A 20,699-nucleotide genomic window follows, 5' to 3' on the forward strand; every position below is an offset into this window, starting at 1 on the left:
CAACCCTCTCCAACCTCTCCCTACAAGCCTTGTACAACATGCCCCACCCTTGTCCGCAAGTCTTGCCCATTTTTTAATTTTGAAGAAGCTTCTAAGAAATTCTAAAGAAGGTGATATAAGAATGCACAATGCACATGGGTTTGTTGCTACTTCTAGGTCCATTTCTTAGGTATGATCATGCTATGCTACAACAACGCACAGGTCCCCTAGTTGCCTACAATGTACTCTTTGAGGAAGTATTGCCCTATAGTGTATGTTATTGCCCTACAATGTACTGTTGGATGAAATTATTGCCCTGAAGTGTATGTTATTGCTCGTATTTACTCCTAGTTCTTCTTTTGTGGCTTCAACTTGTAATTTTTATTTTTAAAATAAGGTTCCTTACATGAAAGTCTGTGTCAAGCTAAATCAAACTGTAAGCTCAAATATAAAGAACTAGATACCTAAGGTATGGGTGCTTCCCAATATACTAGGGGGTAGTGCTCATGCACACTTGTGTATTCTTCTTAATCACAAGCAACTAAAACTTCACAAGTACTTTGATTTATCTGTAGAAAATGTTGGCTATGTTATTGCTGAGGTTCACTTCATTATTTACTAGCTACTTAAGCTTCACAATCACCGTGGCATGGCCCAGCCAAGGATTCTCCCATTGACAACTTTCTGATGTAGCTTAAACATGACATGCCTTACATAAGTTCGACTAGGTTTCACAATGGGTTACCCCACCCTCAGTATTCATTGAGGGTTGATGGTATTATGTATTCTTGACCTACTTTGTAGATATTACAATTACATCCTCTAAAGTTTGTATCCCCTAAGTCTTGGTAATATAACCTTTCAACTTGCTTCCTAAATGGGAGCAAACTAGGAATTACTTTGTGCATAATTACCATCCTCATCCAATGGTAGGGGTTTTGGGGGATGTGCCAAGGATCATCACAGTGAGCTTGTAGGCAAGGAGAGTTTCAAGGAGGTCTCAATGAGTGAAGGATGTGGTAGAGTGATGGGATGGGTTGTAAAAAGACTGTGGAGAGAGGGTCTATGAGCCCGTCTCACCAAGGAGTATGACGAGCAAGACACATCTTCCTATGTGGACATCCTTTGTTTTTTTGGCCGAAAAAACAGTGCTAATTATATTACTTCGAAAACAAGATACATGAGGTCAGCTTTGCAACTGGGGCTGCGTTCACAAATCGGACGCAGCCCAAAAAGGTAACAAAAAGTAAAGCTCTCTCTCACGGAGGGATCAGGTGAGTGTGAATGAACAGCCAGAGAGGTGGTGAGTAGCGCCACTGAAGGCCCTGCGAAGTATGCTCGAAGAAGAGGCCCTGTGTGTCCCAATCACGGAGGAAACGTCTCCGCTTCTCTCGGCCAGCCCGGGAGTCTCCCTGTATCTGGTCCCATTGGCCTCTGAGGGTGTGTATAATCTCACTCCAAATGTCAGTCATGATCTGGGCAGTCGAAAGGGAGGTGCCACTGAGGATCTGCGTGCAGCGCGAGGTCCAAATGTGCCATCCTACGATGCTGCTAATAATCTCCCAAACTGGCTGCCTCTCCTGAGATCTTGTGCCAGCCTCTGCCAGGTGCGGCGGAATGCTCTCGAGCGGCCCCCACATCCCCTGTGTGATAAGGAACGTGGGGTCCTGCGGACATGCCTCGAACAAGTGATGAAAACCAGGTGCGGTGCTACACCAGCAGAACGCGCCCCAAGTGATCAAACCTAACTCCGATGATGCGCGAGTAAGGATCCTGAAGGTCCACCTCCACACTTCCTGGGCGCGAGTGCAGCTCCATAGGCAGTGTTTTGGTGACTCCTCGTCCTCATGATAGATCTGACAGCGTCCATCCTGACCTACCTGCCGCAACCAGCTCCCCACTGGAAGACCTTTGTGGGCGAGAAGCCAAAGGAAGTAGGAGATCTTCCGCGGCCGCCAGCTCTCCCACAAGGCCTTCCAGAAGGCCTGCAAAAATAACCTGGAGATACCCTGTGCATACCAACTGGGCCGCTGGGTGGGAGGGCGGCTCTGCATCCTCCCGAGAACTCTCCTGCCCAATGTCATGCTATAGGCAAAGAAAGAGGTCGACCCCTGACTTGTCACAATCTCTGGCCATCTCCACTCTCCTGGGTCCCAATCAAGCTCTGACAAGGCCCACCCCTCCCAGAGCCAGAGTCACCATAACTGCAGCTGATCCTGCTCTATACTGGGATCGGTCCGCCAAACCTTCCCCACGAGGCCTACGACCCGAACCCTCTGCCATGGGAGTAGGGGGTCGATGAGCACATCCTCTCTCCTGAGTCGACCGTCCCCCATAACCACGAAGAAGGAAACAGAGGTGTCGTCCATCCGACCTGCAACCACCAGTGGGATGCCACGGGGGGTGAACTGTCCCAGCCAACGGTCATTACTAGGCATGAGGATCTGAATCTCGGGTGGAACCAACCAATCAACTGGAATCGCTCTGTCTATCTCTGTGCATCTCGCCTGAGCTCCACGGGCACCTCCAACTGCGACTGCTAGATCAACGGTCTCCAAGTGTCTGTACGTGTCCCTCCAAACTCGAAGGGACCGAGCTGGCCCCCGCATCCAGCCGTCCCACCTGATGTGTGATCTCTCCCCCAGCTGAAGGTCCTCGGCATCTCTGACCTGACCGTTCCAGATGAGCGGCTGGCGATCGATCTCCTCCTGACAGTTAGGAGGGGACTGTATGAGACTGAGGCGGAGCCGCCTCCAAACCATGAGGAGGCTACGAACGAGTGGGGAGCGGGGCTGAGTGAGCGGGGCGGAAGTGAAGATCCACCTGAGGGACGGTAGCCACTCTCCACCTCGGCGTGGGACACAAGAACCGACCCCCTGCTGAAGTAACATCTTCCACGTTTGCCCCCCGGGGTCAAACCACGGATAACTAACTTGCCCAGCAGGGCCTGACTCTGAAGCTCTGGATCGATGACCCCCAAGCCACCCTCAGCTTGTGGAAGAATGGCTGTCTGCCAGGCAACCCTAGCTCTGGTATCTCTGAGACCGTCCCCCCCGGACCACAGGAAGTTCCGGACCAACCTCCTAAGCTGTGCCACGCTGGATCTCGCAAAACGCCAACATGAAGCCACATACCAAGCCGTGGCTAGGAGGACCTGGTTGACTACCAGAGCACGACCTGCAAGAGAGAGCTTAGCAGTGCTCCAGAAAGCCAGCTTCCATCGAATGGAATCTAGCACCGGGAGAAACTATTGAGCTGGCGTGATATCCAGGCCGACTTGAAAGCCGAGATATCTAGCTGTCTGTCCCCGCGGGATCCACCTGAAACCCAAAAACCTCCCCCACTGTGAGCACGCCCCAGGGTTTGTGAGAAAACCAACTGATTTGTTCCAGTTGATTTTCGCACCGGCTGCCGAACAGAAGACCTCTAGGGCCATCCTCACCCTCTCCAGCATCATCTCATCATCCTGGACATATAGTGCTGTGTCATCTGCATACTTCGAGTCCAAGAGCTCCGTGTCCTCCCTGATGGGAAGGCGAACACCTCGGATCCCGGTCGACCTCACCCGAAGGTAGTATGTCATAGCCTCGGCGAAGAAGAGAAACAGGTAAGGAGCAAGGGGGCAACCCTGATGCACTGATCTCTCCAAACGAAATCGCTCTCCCATCCTGCCGCCGATGATGACCCTGCTAGAAGCTGTCCTGTATAATGCTGAAATACCCTGAATCCATCCTGTTGGAAAACCTAGTCGCTCCAAGAGTACCCTCCAGGAAGGACCAGTCCACTCGATCGTAGGCCTTCTCAAAGTCGAGAAGTAGGATGGCTAAATGTGACCCACTGTGCTGAGCCCACTCTGCCGCCTCTGAGAAGGTGAAGACATTATCCAGGATACTACGATCCTGGACAAAGCCTGTCTGAGTGTCATGAATGAGGTCAGGAAGTAGAGGCAGAACTCTGGCGCTGATCATCTTGGCAAGGATTTTGTAGGCAGTGGTGAGGAGGGTGATCGGGCGCCACTGACAGATCTCCTGTCGATCTCCTCCCTTCGGGATGAGGCAAATCAGTCCCGAGGAGAGGCTCTCTGGCATATATCCGCTGCTGAAAATCCTCTGGAGGGCTGCTAGGAGGGGCTGATGGATCCGATCCCAGAAGGAGGTGAAGAAAGCTCGAGATAGCCCATCCTCGCCAGGGCATTTCTGCCCGTCGATGGCCATCAAGGCCTCCAACATCTCGTCCGTAGTGAACGGTGCCAACGTCGCCTGCATGCTGGGCTGAAGCAGGGCTGGAATGTGCCTCCACACCTCCTCGCGGGAGCGTCGAGTGCGAGGGGCAAGCTGCTCCTGTTGGAAAAGAGTCTTGTAGAAGTCGGTAGCCAACCCCAAGACCTCACCCGGATTAGTAACGATGTGCCCCTCTGCTGTCCTAAGACTCCGTAGCTGATCACCTGCTGCTCTCTGGCCATGCATCCTGAAGAACTCCCTGCACATTCGGTCGCCCTTCCGAGCCCAGAAAGAGAGAGGCGTGATAGGAAAACTCTGAACGGCGCTGGAGAGTCTCCTCAAGAAGGGCTCTGGCTCGAAGGGCCTGGATCCGAAGCTCCTCCGATCCCCAACTAAGGCATGAGTTCTCCTTTACTATTGCGCGCAATTCCCCACTATCGTTTCTGCTCTTGTTTGATTGGAGATTACCAACTACCTTGCCAAAGGCTCTTGAGGGTGTTTGATTTTCACCAATACTTCCATACTCGTTTCTACGCAGGGGAGAGGCAAAGGTAGCGGCTTTGTATACATCTTGCATGGCCAAGGAACCATCTACACTGGGAGAGCCAAAAGAAGAATGCGATCCTGGGGGGAGGCTAAAGAAGCTCCCCCGTGGCTTCTAAGCTGCATGGGAGTATGAGGGAGGCACTACACCTCCTCCTCTTCCTCGTTGACCTCCTCGAATACTAGCCAAAGCTTCATGTCTAGGCGGGAGTGGAGAGCGCTCATTAGCCTGGTTTGGGGTAAGAGCAAGTTAGCGAATCTCGTCCAAGGTATCCAAATCGTCCAACTGACACAGGCAAACGATCTAAGAAAGCTCGCATAAGAGAGGGAATCTCCATCAGGAAATCGTGCGTCGCATGCAGGTGAAAAGGTACAGCTTTAGGATGAATAGACGTTGAGAGGTGAGCATGACCTGAGTGACCCCATCACCCTCAAAAGCTCAGTCCCCTCCATCACCACCACCACCATCATCTGTCTCCATCCATACCCAACCAACAAGGAGGAAACTGCTTTGTCTTGCAGTGCCATGTGTGCAGTTCACATTCAATGATCAAGAGTTGTCTCTTTTTAGAGTGATTCTACATTGGACCTTAGATACATGGCCATCAAATAGAGTTGCATTACATGGTTGGAGGGTGAATCAATGGTCCCTCGTCAAAACCTACCTATGGAAAATTTATATAAATGTAATTTATTGTGAATTAATTGTCACATAGTCTCTAATTCCAAAATTAAATAACAAAAAGTCCTTGAGGTGCAATCTGAGTTGGTGGAAGGCAAAGTGAGAGAACTTTAGAAGGGGTGTAAGGCTGGTAAGGCCAACTTCTTACTCCAAAAGATCTTGCATCAATGGCTACCTATTCATGGCATGCTAGCGAAGTAGCCACCAATCAACCCTATTTGTCCTCTTTGTGGGAAGTCAATAGAGTTTATTAAGGATCTAAGCTGGGCATGTCTAATGATGCATGGGATTTAGTGGTGCTTTGTAATGATCGTGTTCAAGGTGGGCAGAATGGCTCTCTTCTAGATTGGATCTTAGTGGATATTTGTGTTAAATAGGGACCTAGCTAAGCTTCCTTCCACTCTAGTGGTATGTTGCCCTTATCTTTTGGTAGCTATAGTCCTTGTGGTCTGGGGGGGTAGAAACCAAGTTGTTTTTCAACAAGGTGTGTCTATCTAGTCTAGAAAGTCGGCCATCCTACATATGCTGAAAGTTGGTTTACATGATCTGAGTTGGTCAGTCAGTCAAAAGGATCCCTTGATTAGTCAATGTCTTTTGGAGTTGGGTAGTAGCTTATTAGGAAGATAATCTAACTACACATAGCACGAGCCAAGGGCAAAGTGCCCATACTATTGGCCAAATTTTGTACTTAGGTCTTTTTTGGGGTCGACCTCCCCTTAATTAAAAAAAAAAAAGAATAAGTCTAGGAGTCAAAAGGGGCATATAAATTAGTGTTTGGACTTGGTTTAGCAACTGCTCGAAACAACTTTCTTTAGATTCACCCATTACTGCCAGAAGGTAAAATTAGTTCTCTAAAATTACTGCCAAAAGGTAAAATTAGTTCTCTAAATTTTAATGAGTACATATGTTAAAAAGCCATGGCAAACACAATTGATGAACATCTTCTCATGTCTCCTAATTATGCCAATTTGTGTTGGCAAACATGCAAGTGCATCCACCAATGCCAATTCTCTTATTGTCATTATAACTCTCAAAGTTACTATTGCAAAAAGCTTATCAAGAGTTGAATAGTTCAAAGGAAATTTTAGTGAGGTTTGTCTTCCCTCCCTATATTAATGACTATTAATATCCAAAAACAAAAGCAATAAAAACGATCCTTACATTATGTATATAATATATCCAACAATTTAATATTGTGTATGACATTAATATCAAGAAATAAATAGACGTATGACCTATCTTACCTTTCCCATGTTTTGACAATATTTATTTGGACAAGTTGTTTGGCCGTTTGCTCTTCAACCAATCAGTCCTCAATGACGACAAGGTGTTAGGAAATTTAGAAAAAAATTAAAAACCATGTGAATGTCCACCTTCTTAAAAAGTTAAAGAAACTCCAAGTCACAAGAAACATATTGTGTCTTTTTGTTGCTAGAACTGTATGGTAAATCTTAGTACAATAAGCTCGCCCCAGGGAACATGATTTTCCCAAGATGGCTTGTTAACGGATACCAGGGGGACTTCCCTTTGCTTACAAATCTCATTTTCTTAGCCTCCTTTCTATTTAGGTATGTTAAAAAGTTTTAGTCCTTACATTGGCATTCTATAAGAGCATTTGAGATGAAATTTTGTAAATTTGTTGTTAAAATTTAGATTTATTGTCACTCTCTCTCTCAAATTCTAGGTTCGACGGTGTTGGTCACCTATAGTCATGTCATTTCTTGTTGTAGCATAGGTGTTCACAAGTGTAGCATAGGTCCTTAGGTCTTATTCTAGAGAGGGATGTAGGCCAAAGTGTGGAAAGTAGCTCTTGTGCGCGCATTGGTGAGGAAGAGGGCTTGATCACAATGATGGATGGAGGCTCTCACCTCCATGGGAGTTTAAGGGTTTAGAAGGGGGTTACAGGTTTTAAAACGGGGATAAGGTTGAGAGAGCTAACTATGCTTTTGTAGGAGACCTTTTGGATAAGAGTCTCTACACTTTTTCTAGGAACCTCAAGGGTGGGACCTCTTGGGTAGGAGTCTCTACACTTTTCCTAGCAACCTCAAGGGTGAGACCTCTTTTGTAGGAGACCTCTTGGGTAAGAGTCTCTACACTTTTTGTAGGAACCTCTTGGGGTCTACACTTTTTGTAGGGGACTTGAAAAAGTGTAGGCTTTTAGTATTTCTCTCTCTAGATTTACTATTTCTCTCTCTAGATCTTGATTTTGCAAGTATGATTGGATCTTTTCTATAGAGGATTTTGGCTATCTTCATCCTTTTAGATTCATCATACTATCTTTCAGGCTCAAGCTATTACAAGCAAAACTTTCTCCCTACTCTACACACACAATGATGTCATCTTCATTGCTCTAGAATGTGTTTCTGGCCCTTGTTGCCACAGGGCTAACAAGCCTACAAACTAGGTTAGAAACACATGGCATATCCTCTCTCAATAGTGTAAAAAAAAAACTCCACTTTGAAATGATAAATAGGCCACACAAAATAAGTCCTACTTTATGATAGATAGGCAACAAAAGGAACTTATCATGCCCCATGGAATGAGGGTTTATTTATTGGTTGAACCTATGAAGGAACAAGGCCGAAGCAAGCTCACTAGTTTTCTTTTGGATCAAAGCTAGTTCACATAAACCAAAAGTACGTGCTCTCAATATCACTGAATGATACATAATGAGCTTCATCGCCTAGTAGGACACCAACTCTCAACATATATGGTTGGTTTTAAAAGTTAAGAGGTCTACGAACAAGGTTCCATAAAAATATGAAAAGGAAAGAAAAGGGAGAGGGACAAACTCCTATGAAAAATATGTAGCATTGATATGCAAAAGTAGTATATACAAGAATTCCCCTTCTATGTTTCCAAACCTAGTCCATTCTTCCCTTGCCATGTCAACCCCATCCCACTTATGTAGATGATTTAACTACCCACAATATTAAAACCATAACTTGGAAAATAGTACTTTTGGAAGCAAAAATACAAGAAAATGAAAATTGATCACATTTATGGATGCAAAACTTTTTATAGTAATCTCCAAATTATGCATGTATAGGGTGGTAAACTCTAGATCAGCATTGATTAAAGATGGCTCTCCTATTTGTCAAAATGGCATTCCCACTTCAATAATACTTTTGATGTCTTTCATGCAAACATTGATTGAGACAAAATACTTTAATGTCATATTTATGGATGCATAACTTTTTATTATAATCTCCAAATTATGCATGCTATAGGGTGGTAAACTCTAGATCAGCATTGATTAAAGATGGCTCTGCTATTTGTCAAAATGGAATTCCCACTTCAATAATACTTTTGACGTCTTTCATGCAAACATTGATTGACACATAATAATCTACTCTAATGTCACCTTTTGTAACCAGAGAGAACATTTAGTTTCCTTACACATTTTTAAGAGTGGGAACAAGTGATTGAATGAAAATTTGGAAATATATAGATGATAAAGTCAAAGAGTTTCTTTGATTCAATTATTGTACATATCAATGATTAGAATGATATTGATGATTAAATTCCAATTTTTGGACCATGTTTTTCACATATGCATGCTTTGCATTTTGTGTTCTCCTTGCAAACTATGTTCTTTCTTTTGTTTGTAAATCCAGTAAATCCAAATCATATGATTGATTTTTGATTTGAAATGTGTCGATAAAAGGCTGTAGATTTTAATGTAACTACTGGCACCCCTTGTTGCATCAACGAGATCTAATTTTGGAATCAGAATCACATCCACTCCATTTGTCATCTCCCATAGCTCATAAGAGCTCAAAATATCCTTCATCTTGAACTTCTATAATATGTCCCACCTAGCTTTCCTTCAGAGCCAAATGATGGGTGTTGTAAGCATCTCTTCATAAATAGAAAAGAACTACCAAAGCTTTGTGTTTAGAGCCAAATCTTTAATACCATGTAAGAAAATACAATTTTTACTGTGAAACACAAATATCGAGCTTTTTGTCGATGAATATGAGAGAGAGAGAGAGAGAGAGAGAGAGAGAGAGAGAGAGAGAGAGTCATCTTGTCTATGTCCTTTAAAATAGAACAAATAAATCATGCAAAACTTGAAGGTGTGCTTTCTCATCTTGAAAACATGTATGGCTTTCAAATAATATCTTCATTTTTAAAGATTGAATGCCTCCAAGATGTGCGTGTGTGTGTGTGTGTGAGAGAAAGAGAGAGAGAGAGAGAGTAATCTTGTCTTTGTCCTCTAAAGTAGAACAAATTAATGATGCAAAACTTGAAGGTGTCCTTCCTCATCTTGAAAACATGTATGTCTTTCAAATAATATCCTCCTTTTTGAAGTTTGAATGCCTCCAAGATTTACACTCAAAGTTTCCTTAAGCTACTTTCTTGAAGTCTTATTAGAGGAACACTGTCACCGTTGAACCTCAGAACCAGAGTGGGTCCACCAAAGTTTAAGCATATATGCAAATGAAGATATGCATGCACCTTTTTAGGTCACGCATTTTTCAACAATGTCATTGTTGAACCCCCTAACTAGAGTGGGTCCAGTATGATCCAACAAAGTCTAACGATGGATGTGAATGAATATATGCATGAGGCATTCATAGACAACACAATTTTTTAATGGACAAAGAGCAATTGTGGAAGATGAAGCTAAAAGGGAGGCCTAAGAATCTTTGAGGAGGGAGTGGCTGATGAAATAAAGACAAGATGGAGGTGTGTACAATTGAGGCCTCTCAATCTTCATTGTAAAGGATAAAGTTGTCTTCTTTAAGTAGTTGTTTTTCATAATATTTTTTTCAAAATTGCATATCATGCATGTATGTAGCTTTTGTAGTAAAAAAGGATGAGTTTGTAGCTTTTTCTCTTGTAGTAGCTTTTCTTTTCCACTCCACTGTCATCTTGTAAAATGAGCTTTAAGAGGGGGTGTTGAGGATGTGTATTGCACTATGGGGCACTATATATGCCAAAGGGAAATCATACACAAAGACTTGTACGGTAGGGCATGCCCTACAATGTAATGCTTTGTGTGAAGTGTCTAATAGGGTTAACCTTGTATTTTGCAATAAAGAATTGAACTTTTGTATGAAATCCTAGACTTGTGGTCACTAACCTCCTCCCCTCTCCTCTCTCAACTTTGCCACTTCTCTCAACATGTATGGTTGATCAAATTTTGTCACACCAAAAGGAATACTTAAAAACATATGTATTAAAGACAATGGTACCTACTTAATGGAAAGACTAATAGTGGTCAAGATGGAGAAGGATCAATATCTTATGCTATGCCATTAGGAAGAACATGTCTCAAAGGAGCAAAGCCCAACATTAACAATTGAGACAAATGACAAAGAAGTCCAAATCTAAGCAAGAACCACTTGTAGGTTATCCAAGACCAACAAGCTAGAGAGCACCAAGTTGGAATTATCTTTTGCAATGCAAGCTTATGAACAAGCATCTGAAGCTCGATCTTCCATGAAGGCTTGGGTGCCATGATGGATATTTGGATAGTGAGCTAAATCACACAACAATCATTATGTAAGAAAGTGAACAATGAAACACTTAACTAAACCCTAAAATCAAATAGCATGAAAAGTCATAAAATACTTAAAATAATAAGAATATAGATGTAAGAAACCAACCACCAATGATAAATCATTGAACTCATAAAACAACATAACATAACTATTACAATGCACATAATTTGTAATAGACTATTAGCACTTAAGACCTATTAAATAGACCATGCCTTTGAATATCAAACAACTATTTCACACCCTAAACCCTAAAAATGAGATATAAAATAGTAGTACAAAACTAAGATGCTTTAGATCAACTTTGCCACATCTACTTGGGAAGGCGATTATTGAGGTGATATAGGCCGCCATAAAAAGCCACACATCTAGATAACAACTGGCTTTATTTGCCATACCTATATATATAGTACAATGATATATTTTTGGGTTAAAATAGGGTGATCAGGCCAAAAACTATGAGCCATACATCTGGCTTTGGCCCCCTTTCTCAACCTCCCCCCTTCTCTCTCTCTCTCTCTCTCTCTCTCTCTCTCTCTCTCTCTCTCTCTCTATCTATCTATCTATCTATTTTTATATTATGTATGCCAGTTAGGATATGGTGATTAGGCTAGCAATTGCGAGCCACATACTACCCCGATTAACATACACAAACAATTAAAAAAAAACTTCAAATCCCCCCCCTCCCTCTCTCTCTCTCTCTCTCTCTCCTCATATCATTTAGGATGGGTTGATGAGGCCGACAGTTCTTTTTCCTTCTCTACAATTAGGATGGGGCGATGAGGGCGACAATTTCTTCTTCTTCTTCTTCTTCTCTCTCTCCCTCCCTCCCTCTCCCTCTCTGTCTATCTCCTTCTCTCTCTCTCTCTGTCTCCCTCTCTCTCTCTCTCTCTCTCTTCACATCATTTAGGATGGTGATGTGCAAGGATGAGGCTGACAATTATGACCCACGCACCTCCCCCAACTGACACACACAGAAAAATAAAAAACCTCACCAAAAGATGATGATGACAGAAGAAGATGGTGAACAATGGGGTAGGGACTAAATGCGATGAATGAAAATCATAGAATTTTTGCAAACTTTCCATTCATTACACCATGTTACTGTGTGGTTAAATCAATCAATTGCAAAACTGCTCGTGGAAATAACCACCAAGTGGCAAACACGCGGTGGTGGCATGCAAGGTATGAGGTTATCACATGGTAATCCTCATATATCACACAGCATATCAAAAACACTCCGTTGTATATTAAAAACACCGTGCAGTGTATTTTGAATTTACCACTTAGTGTTTTTAAAATACTATTCACTAGAAGATAATCTACACTTTTGTCTTTTGGGCCAAAGTTAGAATCTATGCCATTTGGGCGCTATGTGCATCATAAAATGGGGGGTCCATGTAGATTGTAATTTGTTTTACAATGAGTGACAGACAGTTAGAGGAGTAGCCAGCATACGCTACAATAGTAGCATCATCTTTGTCTAAAACTACACAGAATGAAGCCCTGCTAACTAGTAGAATATAACCTATTCTAAATATAATCCGTGCTATTTTTAATATACTATTCCGAAGAAGATAATTTACACTTTTGTTTTCTGGTCCAAAGTCAAAATCTATGCCATTTGGGTGCTGTGTGTGTTACAAAAAAGGGGGCTCCCTATAGACCTCCATTTGTTTTACAATGAGTGATAGAAAGTTAAAAAAGTAGCCTACATGGGCTACAACGATAGCATCACCTTTGCCTAACACTAGCTAGAAATATTCTCCACCAGCAGATTCTCCTTCTCGCAAAGTAGAGCAATGAGCTGAAATGTAGATTTAAGGAAGACAATCAAGAATAAAAGTTACTAAGCTCAAGCTAAAAAAGCCAACTTCCACTCATTTTTAGATGGTGAGTTAAATCTCTAATCAGATAGAAGACATGCATAAGAAGCTTAAGGGAGAGATTCAATAGAAGCTCAAAGGAGAAAGAGGTGTTAACACAGTTGTAGAAAGGATAACAAGTCTCCTTCACATTTGTTTATCCTTGCACTAGGTCTTTCTATAGGAGGTCAAATTCTCATCAAAGACGTTGTAGATCAAGGGGCAAGAAGGTCAAAAGAGCAAAAGGAGCACACAAAGGAGCTTCAACTATGAATACTTTTGAGATTTGCATTTAAAGCTCTATGGCATCTTCATTTGCAATGCACATGTACCTCACCTTCCCTGCTCGTGGATCAAGGTTGATTGTCCACACACCAATGTGCACACTATTACATCTATTTTGCATTGCTTTTATGTGCATGTGTGTGCGTGAGCGTGTATATGCGTGCATGCACACACACGTGTGAGCATATGCATGCGCATGCGTGTATGTGCTTGGAAAATCACTACTGCAAACACATAACAACTGGAGTAGTTTGGTTTAGAAAAGGGAATTTATTATTAAAAATTTACGTATGGTACAAGTCATGATTTCATAAAAAATGACGTCAACTATTACTCCAAGTTATACTCCAAGATCATGACATATTACCTGCATCCATCTAGTAAAACACAAGTAGTTGGTTATATCTTTGTTGACAATACTAAGACTAAAGCTGTAAGGCTTGATTGCTTGCTATCATAGCTTGGCATAGAACAAGGACAGGAATTGAAGAATAAAAATAAAATTAACTTATTTAATAGAGATACATGCTACTGGGTGTCAAAATGGTTAGGATGGCTACAACTTCATGAAATATCTTGACTTGGTTTTCTGAACATACATGAGCAAGAAAGGGCCAAACTTTGAGCTTCTTAGCGATTCTATTGTTGATTATACTAATTTATTGATGCAAAATTAGGACATTGGGCTAGGCTATATTGCATTTCATGGCATTGTGCTACATTAGAGCAGCCAAGCAATAGTCATATCAAGGTAAGCAAGCACATATACTAAGAAGAACTTATCAAGCAACAGCTTAGAATAAGAGTGGACCTGATCCAATTTAGTCAAGCTAGCCGTTTGATTGCGGGCTTAATGGAGTAGTGCTTTGCTGAGAATCTTGACAATATTCTAGATTTTTCCAAAGGTATAGGGCTAGGAAGAACTGCAATTTGAGATGGAATCTTGTCGCCTACGACTTGCACAAATTGCTTAAGCCACACCACACAATGTTGGGGACTTCATTCTAATTAGAAAAAGAAAATCCATGTCCAATTCCTTCTTTCCTTCTTGGTTCATTGTGAGTGAGTAGTATGAATAGGGAAGGTGGGTTCCTTGTTGATAGGGTGCAAGTTGAAAGGGGAGGTGTGTATGGTCACTTGTGGCTTTGCCATATGTTAAGGTTGGAGGTGGGGTGATGACAAGCATTAGGGCATTGTTCCATGGGATGACATCTACAAAGAAGCGTGACAAAACCAGCATTGATGTTAGGTTGAGTATGCATTCTCATAGGGTGCCCCAAAGGCACCCAACTTGTGAGTAGCCAAACTTCGTGAGTACCCAAAAAATGTCATGGGTAGTCTTTAGTGGGATAGTGGGTTTATACACGGTTCTAGCAAGAATTTTATAAAAAGTGTCTTTCAATGGTGACTGATAGCCTATGTGAAATTGATTGGTTAGGCAATGGTGCCCAATCTTGTGTAGCCAAGGGTGCCTGGGAGGAGGTGGCAATTCGCTTAGCTTCTCAAAATTTTTGTTGTGTAAAGGCATGCACTCCATTGGAGCATCTTGATTGGCACCACCCATTAACGACGGGTGGGTAGTAGGGTCTTATTACACATTAGGAGGTTTGAGCCAAGGGGCAATGGTGGTGTGCTCTAGAGGAGGGAGGTGTGCCAATTTCTTGTCTGGTTATGATGTGATCATGAAAGTGATTTTGTTTGTTATCGTGACATCTTTAACCTATTAACCACGGACACAAGGAAAGACATGTGGCAGCTTGGAGGAGAAGAGCCTACCACATGTCACAAAGAAGGAGCTCTTGGATAGAGGCTTGGAGAGGGGAGGAGGTGGAAAGACAAGCGGCAGCTTTGGGAGGAAGGAGGAGATAGAAGGTCAATGGAATGGAGTAGATGGAAGTTCATCTTTGGGAGGAAGGAGGAGATAGAAGGTCAATGGAATGGAGTAGATGGAAGTTCATCTTTGGGAGGAAGGAGGAGATCAAAGCCATGGGTTAAGAGTTAGCCAAAATTTCAAAAGCCAATCCAAGTACGCAAGCAATTTAAGAACCGATCAATGCATGTGCCAAAAGGAGCTTCGAGTGTTTAAAACATCCATTTGTTTTGGCCTTGGCCATTTCTCAATTACTTTTTGGTTGATCTGTTTCCTTGATTCCAGCAAAGTAGACAAATGAGAGCTCCATTGGGTCCAAACAAAGGAAGCAAATTGGATTCCTGAATCTAGCATTGATGAAAGAAGCTAGCACCGAATCATTCAATATCAAAGGGAGAAGGAGGCCTGGATTACTAGAAACTTTTCTCCTGAACTAATAGTATAATTGTAGAAGAATAGAGTCGCATTTACAGATGGAGCCAAATGGACCGATCATATGCATGCTTTTGCACAAAGAGCTTGATGCGCTCCACTAGATGCTGAGATGATGGTCACAAAGTGGATTACTTGCATCCAGTTGCGTTACTCTTAAGCCATAGCCAGTTATGAGATCATTCACATAAGAAACATATTGAACGATGGGAGCGGCGTAACTCCCTGAAGGCCGAGGGAAGACCCACCTTCAGATGGGGAATGGTCATGTACTTTACCCCTGCAAAGCGGGAGTTTACTTCTTGTCGTGACATCTATTGATCCATGAATGAGAAGGAACGGGTAACAAAGAAAGCTTGCAACTGATTGGCTAATGCCGAATTGCATGTCACGTGGACTGTGCTAGTTACACACAAACCTGCGTGGTCACGTGCTGAGTCATGTGCTGACTGTGTATTAGAGGAGAAAGAAATGAGATGTGAGCTGGCCAGCGGTTTTGAAGGATGATGCTAATTCGGGGGGAGCAGAAAAAGCGAAAGAAAAGCTTTGCTTTGCTCATCGATGATGACAACAACTCTGCAACCAAAAAGGTGATGAATGATGATCATCAACAGCATCCAAAATGATGATTATTGCCGTGGAGATCGGTGGACGATTCCTTCAACAACGAACATACAGCTTACGAATTTGCGCATCCAAGATCGCTGCCATTTGATTGCCAGGTCGGTTATCCATCAGCGCCCACGAGAAACATTACCGCACCCAATTCTTCATCACACACATCCACAGTCCTGTTCCTTGATTTTGACACCCTGCACGTTGATCCTTCCTGCTGCTTATGGCTGCCCATCGTCGCCTTCAATCGCTCACCCTCCATCTTCTCCCTCCCCCTTCCTCTGCTTCCCAATCCCCCCCCATGGAGCTCGCACCCACCTCTGCCTCCCCCCCTTCCGCCTTCCACCACCTTGAGCAGGCCCCCGAAGACTCCATCCTCGGAGTAAGTCTCTCACGACTAAAGTCGGGTTTCGTAAATTCATTTCGATTCTTTTCCTCTGTGACTGCTCTTCGTGCCTGTTTCCAAAGCGTTGAGTCATGAATCTACAGGAATTCTTACGGCAGCCAGTATTTTTGTACAGTTTCTCTTCCTGACGCTTCGACTTAGCTGCAAACTTTATATCTTGAATTGGTTGCTGCAGGTTACCGTCGCTTACAACAAGGATCCAAGCCCTGTCAAGCTCAACTTGGGTGTCGGGGCCTATCGCACTGAGGTTACTACTCAACTGAAATTTCAATGTATGTTTGCTGGACGCGCTGCATTTCCTAGGTGGAGAGATTAATGGGCCTCTTGATTCTGGCTGCGCAGGAAGGCAAGCCATATGTCCTCAAGGTTGTTCGGGAAGCAGAACAACGCTTAATTAATGATCCGTACGTCGCGATTAGCTTTTTGGGCGGGCATTTAATCGACGGTTGTCTTTCGCCGGCATTAGAATTTCGAATTTTGTTTAGTAGCGATGGTTGCAACTTATGCAAAACTTCATTTTGCAGATCGAGGACTAAAGAATACATACCAATCACTGGCATTCCGAAATTCAACCAATTGAGTGCAAAACTTATCCTTGGTGAAGATAGGTCTCTCTCTCTCTCTCTCTCTCGCTCTCTCGCTCTCTCTCCTCCCTCTTTCGCGCGCTATTGCCCCCCGGCGTTCACTCAGATGCAATTATATATTCAGTCCTTTCAAGAAGCGTTCGTTTCCAAGTTGTCGTATCTTTTTAAACCTTGGATACGGATGGCTAGTGCGTGGAAATGAACGTGTGCTCCTGTTTCCTCCCCTTTCAGTCCAGCTATAAGGGAAAAGAGAGTTTGCACTGCTCAGTGTTTGTCAGGGACTGGGTCCCTCCGAGTGGGAGCGGAATTTCTTGCCAAGCATTACCCTCAGGTAATTTTTAACCTACTGCCAGTTGCTAGTATTGAAGATCAAGGACTCTCTGGTTTAAGGTTTAGGTAGCCCGAGCCAGATGTCCTTGGTTGCTGATCTGGTTGTTTGTGTTTATGCTTGTTGTTCTGCCTTTCGCCTTCAATAGGAATCCACCATGTTGGCTGTGTCTACTTTTCAGTCATATGTTGTTCTTACTTATTGGTAGTAGTTACGTTTTAGTTTGCTCTTCTTATACTTAGAAGTGATAGAAACTCAGCATGTGGGTCTGTGCATAAACATATTAACTGGGCTTTTATTTTTGGAAACTGATAACGGGAGTAGAGATGTCATTTCTTGTATATCATGCTTTCCATGCCGAATTGTATGGTTCGAAGCTATGCAAGTTTTGACTTTTACCGTATGAGGTTAATAAGTTGGGCCTTCATTGATGAGTCAAGCTCTAACATGGTCTTGATGCTTTTGAAAAGGTTGACTTGTTACTAAATGCCCCTTTTGTCCCTTCAGCGCATGATTTATATTCCTACTCCTACCTGGGGCAACCATACAAAGGTGTTCAGCCTTGGAGGTTTAGTGGTGAAAAATTACCGGTACTATGATCCTAGAACGAGGGGCCTGGATTATGAAGGTAAGCGGTCTTATGATGTATTGGGACGATGTCGTGATATATGTAATATTTTGTCCCCTTGGGGATGGGTTTGAGGGGCGGGCCACCCCTCTTTCTCCCTGGGTGAAAGCAACCTGAATGTGTTCTCAAGCGCATATCCAGGGATGCTAAACCAGCCCTGCCATGATTGCCTGCTTTGCAGGTATGCTCCAGGATCTGACATCGGCTCCTTCAGGGGTGCTGGTGTTGCTACATGCATGTGCACATAATCCTACAGGTGTTGATCCTACTCCCGAACAATGGGAAGGGATACGCCAAGTGATCAGAAGCAAAAACATGATGCCCTTCTTTGATAGTGCATATCAGGTAAACGGGAAAGAGTTAAGTCTCTTGTAAGGATGTTGGAAGTGCCCAAGGCTGCGTATTAAAGGCCTGTTGTCTGTTACAGGGTTTTGCAAGTGGGAATATTAATACAGATGCGTATGCAGTCCGCTTGTTTGTAGCAGATGGGGGTGAGTGTTTGGTAGCTCAGAGCTATGCCAAGAACATGGGTCTATATGGAGAACGTGTTGGAGCGCTAAGCATAGTAAGCAATATTGTCAGATTTTCCAATATCCACTTAACCGAGTTCTTGTTTGCCCTTAGCTGCTTTTATGGTGTATTTTTCTCTCTGATGTTTGTTTTTAAATGGGCTAGGTTTGCAGTAATGAATCTGTTGCTATCCGGGCCGAGAGCCAGTTGAAGCTTGTTATCAGACCAATGTATTCAAATCCTCCCATTCATGGAGCAGCTATTGTGGCTTTGGTTCTTGGTGACGGGTAAGAGATTTCCTATCTTGGATTGTAGCCATGCTAAGGGGGTGTTGTCGTCTCTGCTCTGTTGGTTTAACAATGATCTTAAAGACGTCTTCTTGGCATTCAGGAATCTGTTTACAGAGTGGACCATTGAGCTCAAAAGCATGGCAGAGCGGATTATCAGCATGCGGCATCTCTTATATGAGGCATTGAGAGCTCGTGGTATGTGAAGTGTTCAGCTGCTAACCCACCACCATGCGCCAATTTTCGGTTTGCTCCTTTACTGCTGCCTACCAGCAGTTTCATGAAATTAAAAGGGATTTGGCCTCACACAGTCAAATGAGCAGAGTGTGAGCTTAGTTTCCCTTTTCTGAGCCTTTTAAACAGATCAAACAAAGACATGAACGAAGATTTACTGATTCCAGTCTGATGTGTAGGTACCCCTGGTGATTGGAGTCATATAATCAAGCAGATTGGGATGTTTACATTCACTGGTCTGAACAAAGAGCAGGTCGCCTTCATGACAAAGGAGTTTCACATCTACATGACATCTGATGGGTAAAATACAACCCCTGCCTCCTCTTGCAACCAACCTCAGCATCCTGGGGTGGCCTTCCCTTTCAAAAAGCATAGACAATTCTGTACACACTTACAGAAGCCAAAATGAAGCTTTATGATAGGTAATTGCATTGATATCTACATCATCTCATCATGTGCCTGACTAATCTTTGTTGACATATCTTGCAGGCGGATCAGCATGGCAGGTTTGAGTTCCAAAACAGTCCCCCATCTTGCCGATGCCATTCATGCTGCTGTCACACTCCAAGCCCGACAGTAGCATTCTGAGCACCATCAAGGCCCACAATAGCATTGTGAATGCTGATCCTGTCTGCTGCTGGTCTCTGCCTTTCAACAAAACATGACAGCTTACCATTGTATTGGATTTGGGTCCTTTATCAGCATGCTCATTGCTTGTGCTCATTATTCTTTCTGAGGGAGTAATCACGGATGTGTTCCTTAGGAATATAGTCCATGAGAATGAAAAGAATGGCTACCTTTCCACAATCAACCTTTTTTCCACTCTTCTTTAAATTAAGACAAGCATTTTTGGTCATGGAGAAAGAAATAATTGTATTCTTCTGGAAAGTTGTTTTCACTCGTGCTACTCAAAATGATTTAAGATTATTTAACAGTATTTTAGTCAGCAGATTTTTGTCTGCGGTATATCTGAAGCATTTGTGGGCATTTATTCTGTTTAAATCCAACAAAATACTGTTGAGCATGAATTCTCATCTTGACGTTCTGTTGAGAATCGAATTAGAGATGTAACCTTCCTTGTTTTTGGCCAATGGCCAACAGCAAAGTTCGTCCTTGAATAAGGCAAGCTTTACAAGCATCTGTAGGAAACGCACAAAGAAGTCTGATCTTAGATTGCAAAGTTATACACGGTCCTCAAAATTCTATGTTTTCTTTTTGGTCGTTTGAGCTCCTTGCAGCACCATGTGATTTCATCTGTGTGTTTGGTTGGTTATTCCCAGGATAGGGGAAATTATAATCATCATCTCAGGTTTGTTGTTATGTACCTGGTGCTAATCCTCGGATTAGTGAACTTAATCCAGCAGGGTTTAGGGGCCCTGGGATTAACAGAAGTAGGCAAAGTTGAGCCAGACATGAGCAGGATGCTCTTCTGTATAAGAGTGGCCAATGGCTGTTGTGGATTCATTCATTGGATTTTCTGGTCTGGATCAAAAGCGAAGGCTTCTAGGAATCATGACACTGTGATGAAGGTTGCTTGGGAACAGGGTCTGGTGTACGGGGTGCCAGGGCTTAGGCATGGGCTTGTGGGGGTTTGAACTCTAGCCCGTGTGCGTGGGGGTGGCTGGGAGGTGTCCCCTGCCTGCTATTTGTTTTGTTGTTATTGCTGATTGCATTATGATTTGTGTTAGGGTTAGATCCCAGAGGGGACTCTAAAGTGGGTATCA

The 20,699-nt window shown here is 43.2% G+C and overlaps 1 protein-coding gene across 1 annotated transcript; it reads left to right on the forward strand.

Annotated features, from left to right (window-relative positions):
* The first annotated feature begins 15,906 nt into the window (after positions 1-15,906).
* On the forward strand, positions 15,907-19,952 carry LOC147891557 (aspartate aminotransferase, cytoplasmic isozyme 1-like). The gene is made up of 12 exons (XM_087387939.1): positions 15,907-16,380; positions 16,580-16,651; positions 16,747-16,808; positions 16,929-17,012; positions 17,220-17,319; positions 17,824-17,944; positions 18,126-18,289; positions 18,372-18,509; positions 18,620-18,741; positions 18,845-18,939; positions 19,155-19,275; positions 19,465-19,952. The coding sequence occupies exons 1-12, from the start codon at positions 16,222-16,224 to the stop codon at positions 19,553-19,555; spliced, it is 1,329 nt and encodes a 442-aa protein (XP_087244065.1). The 5' UTR covers positions 15,907-16,221; the 3' UTR covers positions 19,556-19,952.
* Positions 19,953-20,699: the final 747 nt, after the last annotated feature.

The sequence above is a fragment of the Dipteris shenzhenensis genome, chromosome 17, assembly GCF_047967505.1.
Source record: "Dipteris shenzhenensis isolate YYH24624 ecotype China chromosome 17, Dip_SZ_1.0, whole genome shotgun sequence".
NCBI lineage: Eukaryota > Viridiplantae > Streptophyta > Polypodiopsida > Gleicheniales > Dipteridaceae > Dipteris > Dipteris shenzhenensis.

Excerpts from the sequence above, each read along its gene's own strand:
- LOC147891557 (XM_087387939.1), top strand. The coding sequence starts at position 16,222 with ATGGCTGCCCATCGTCGCCTTCAATCGCTCACCCTCCATCTTCTCCCT. Across the intron at positions 16,809-16,928 it reads CAACGCTTAATTAATGATCC|ATCGAGGACTAAAGAATACA; the intron begins GTACGTCGCGAT and ends TTCATTTTGCAG. Across the intron at positions 19,276-19,464 it reads ATCTACATGACATCTGATGG|GCGGATCAGCATGGCAGGTT; the intron begins GTAAAATACAAC and ends CATATCTTGCAG.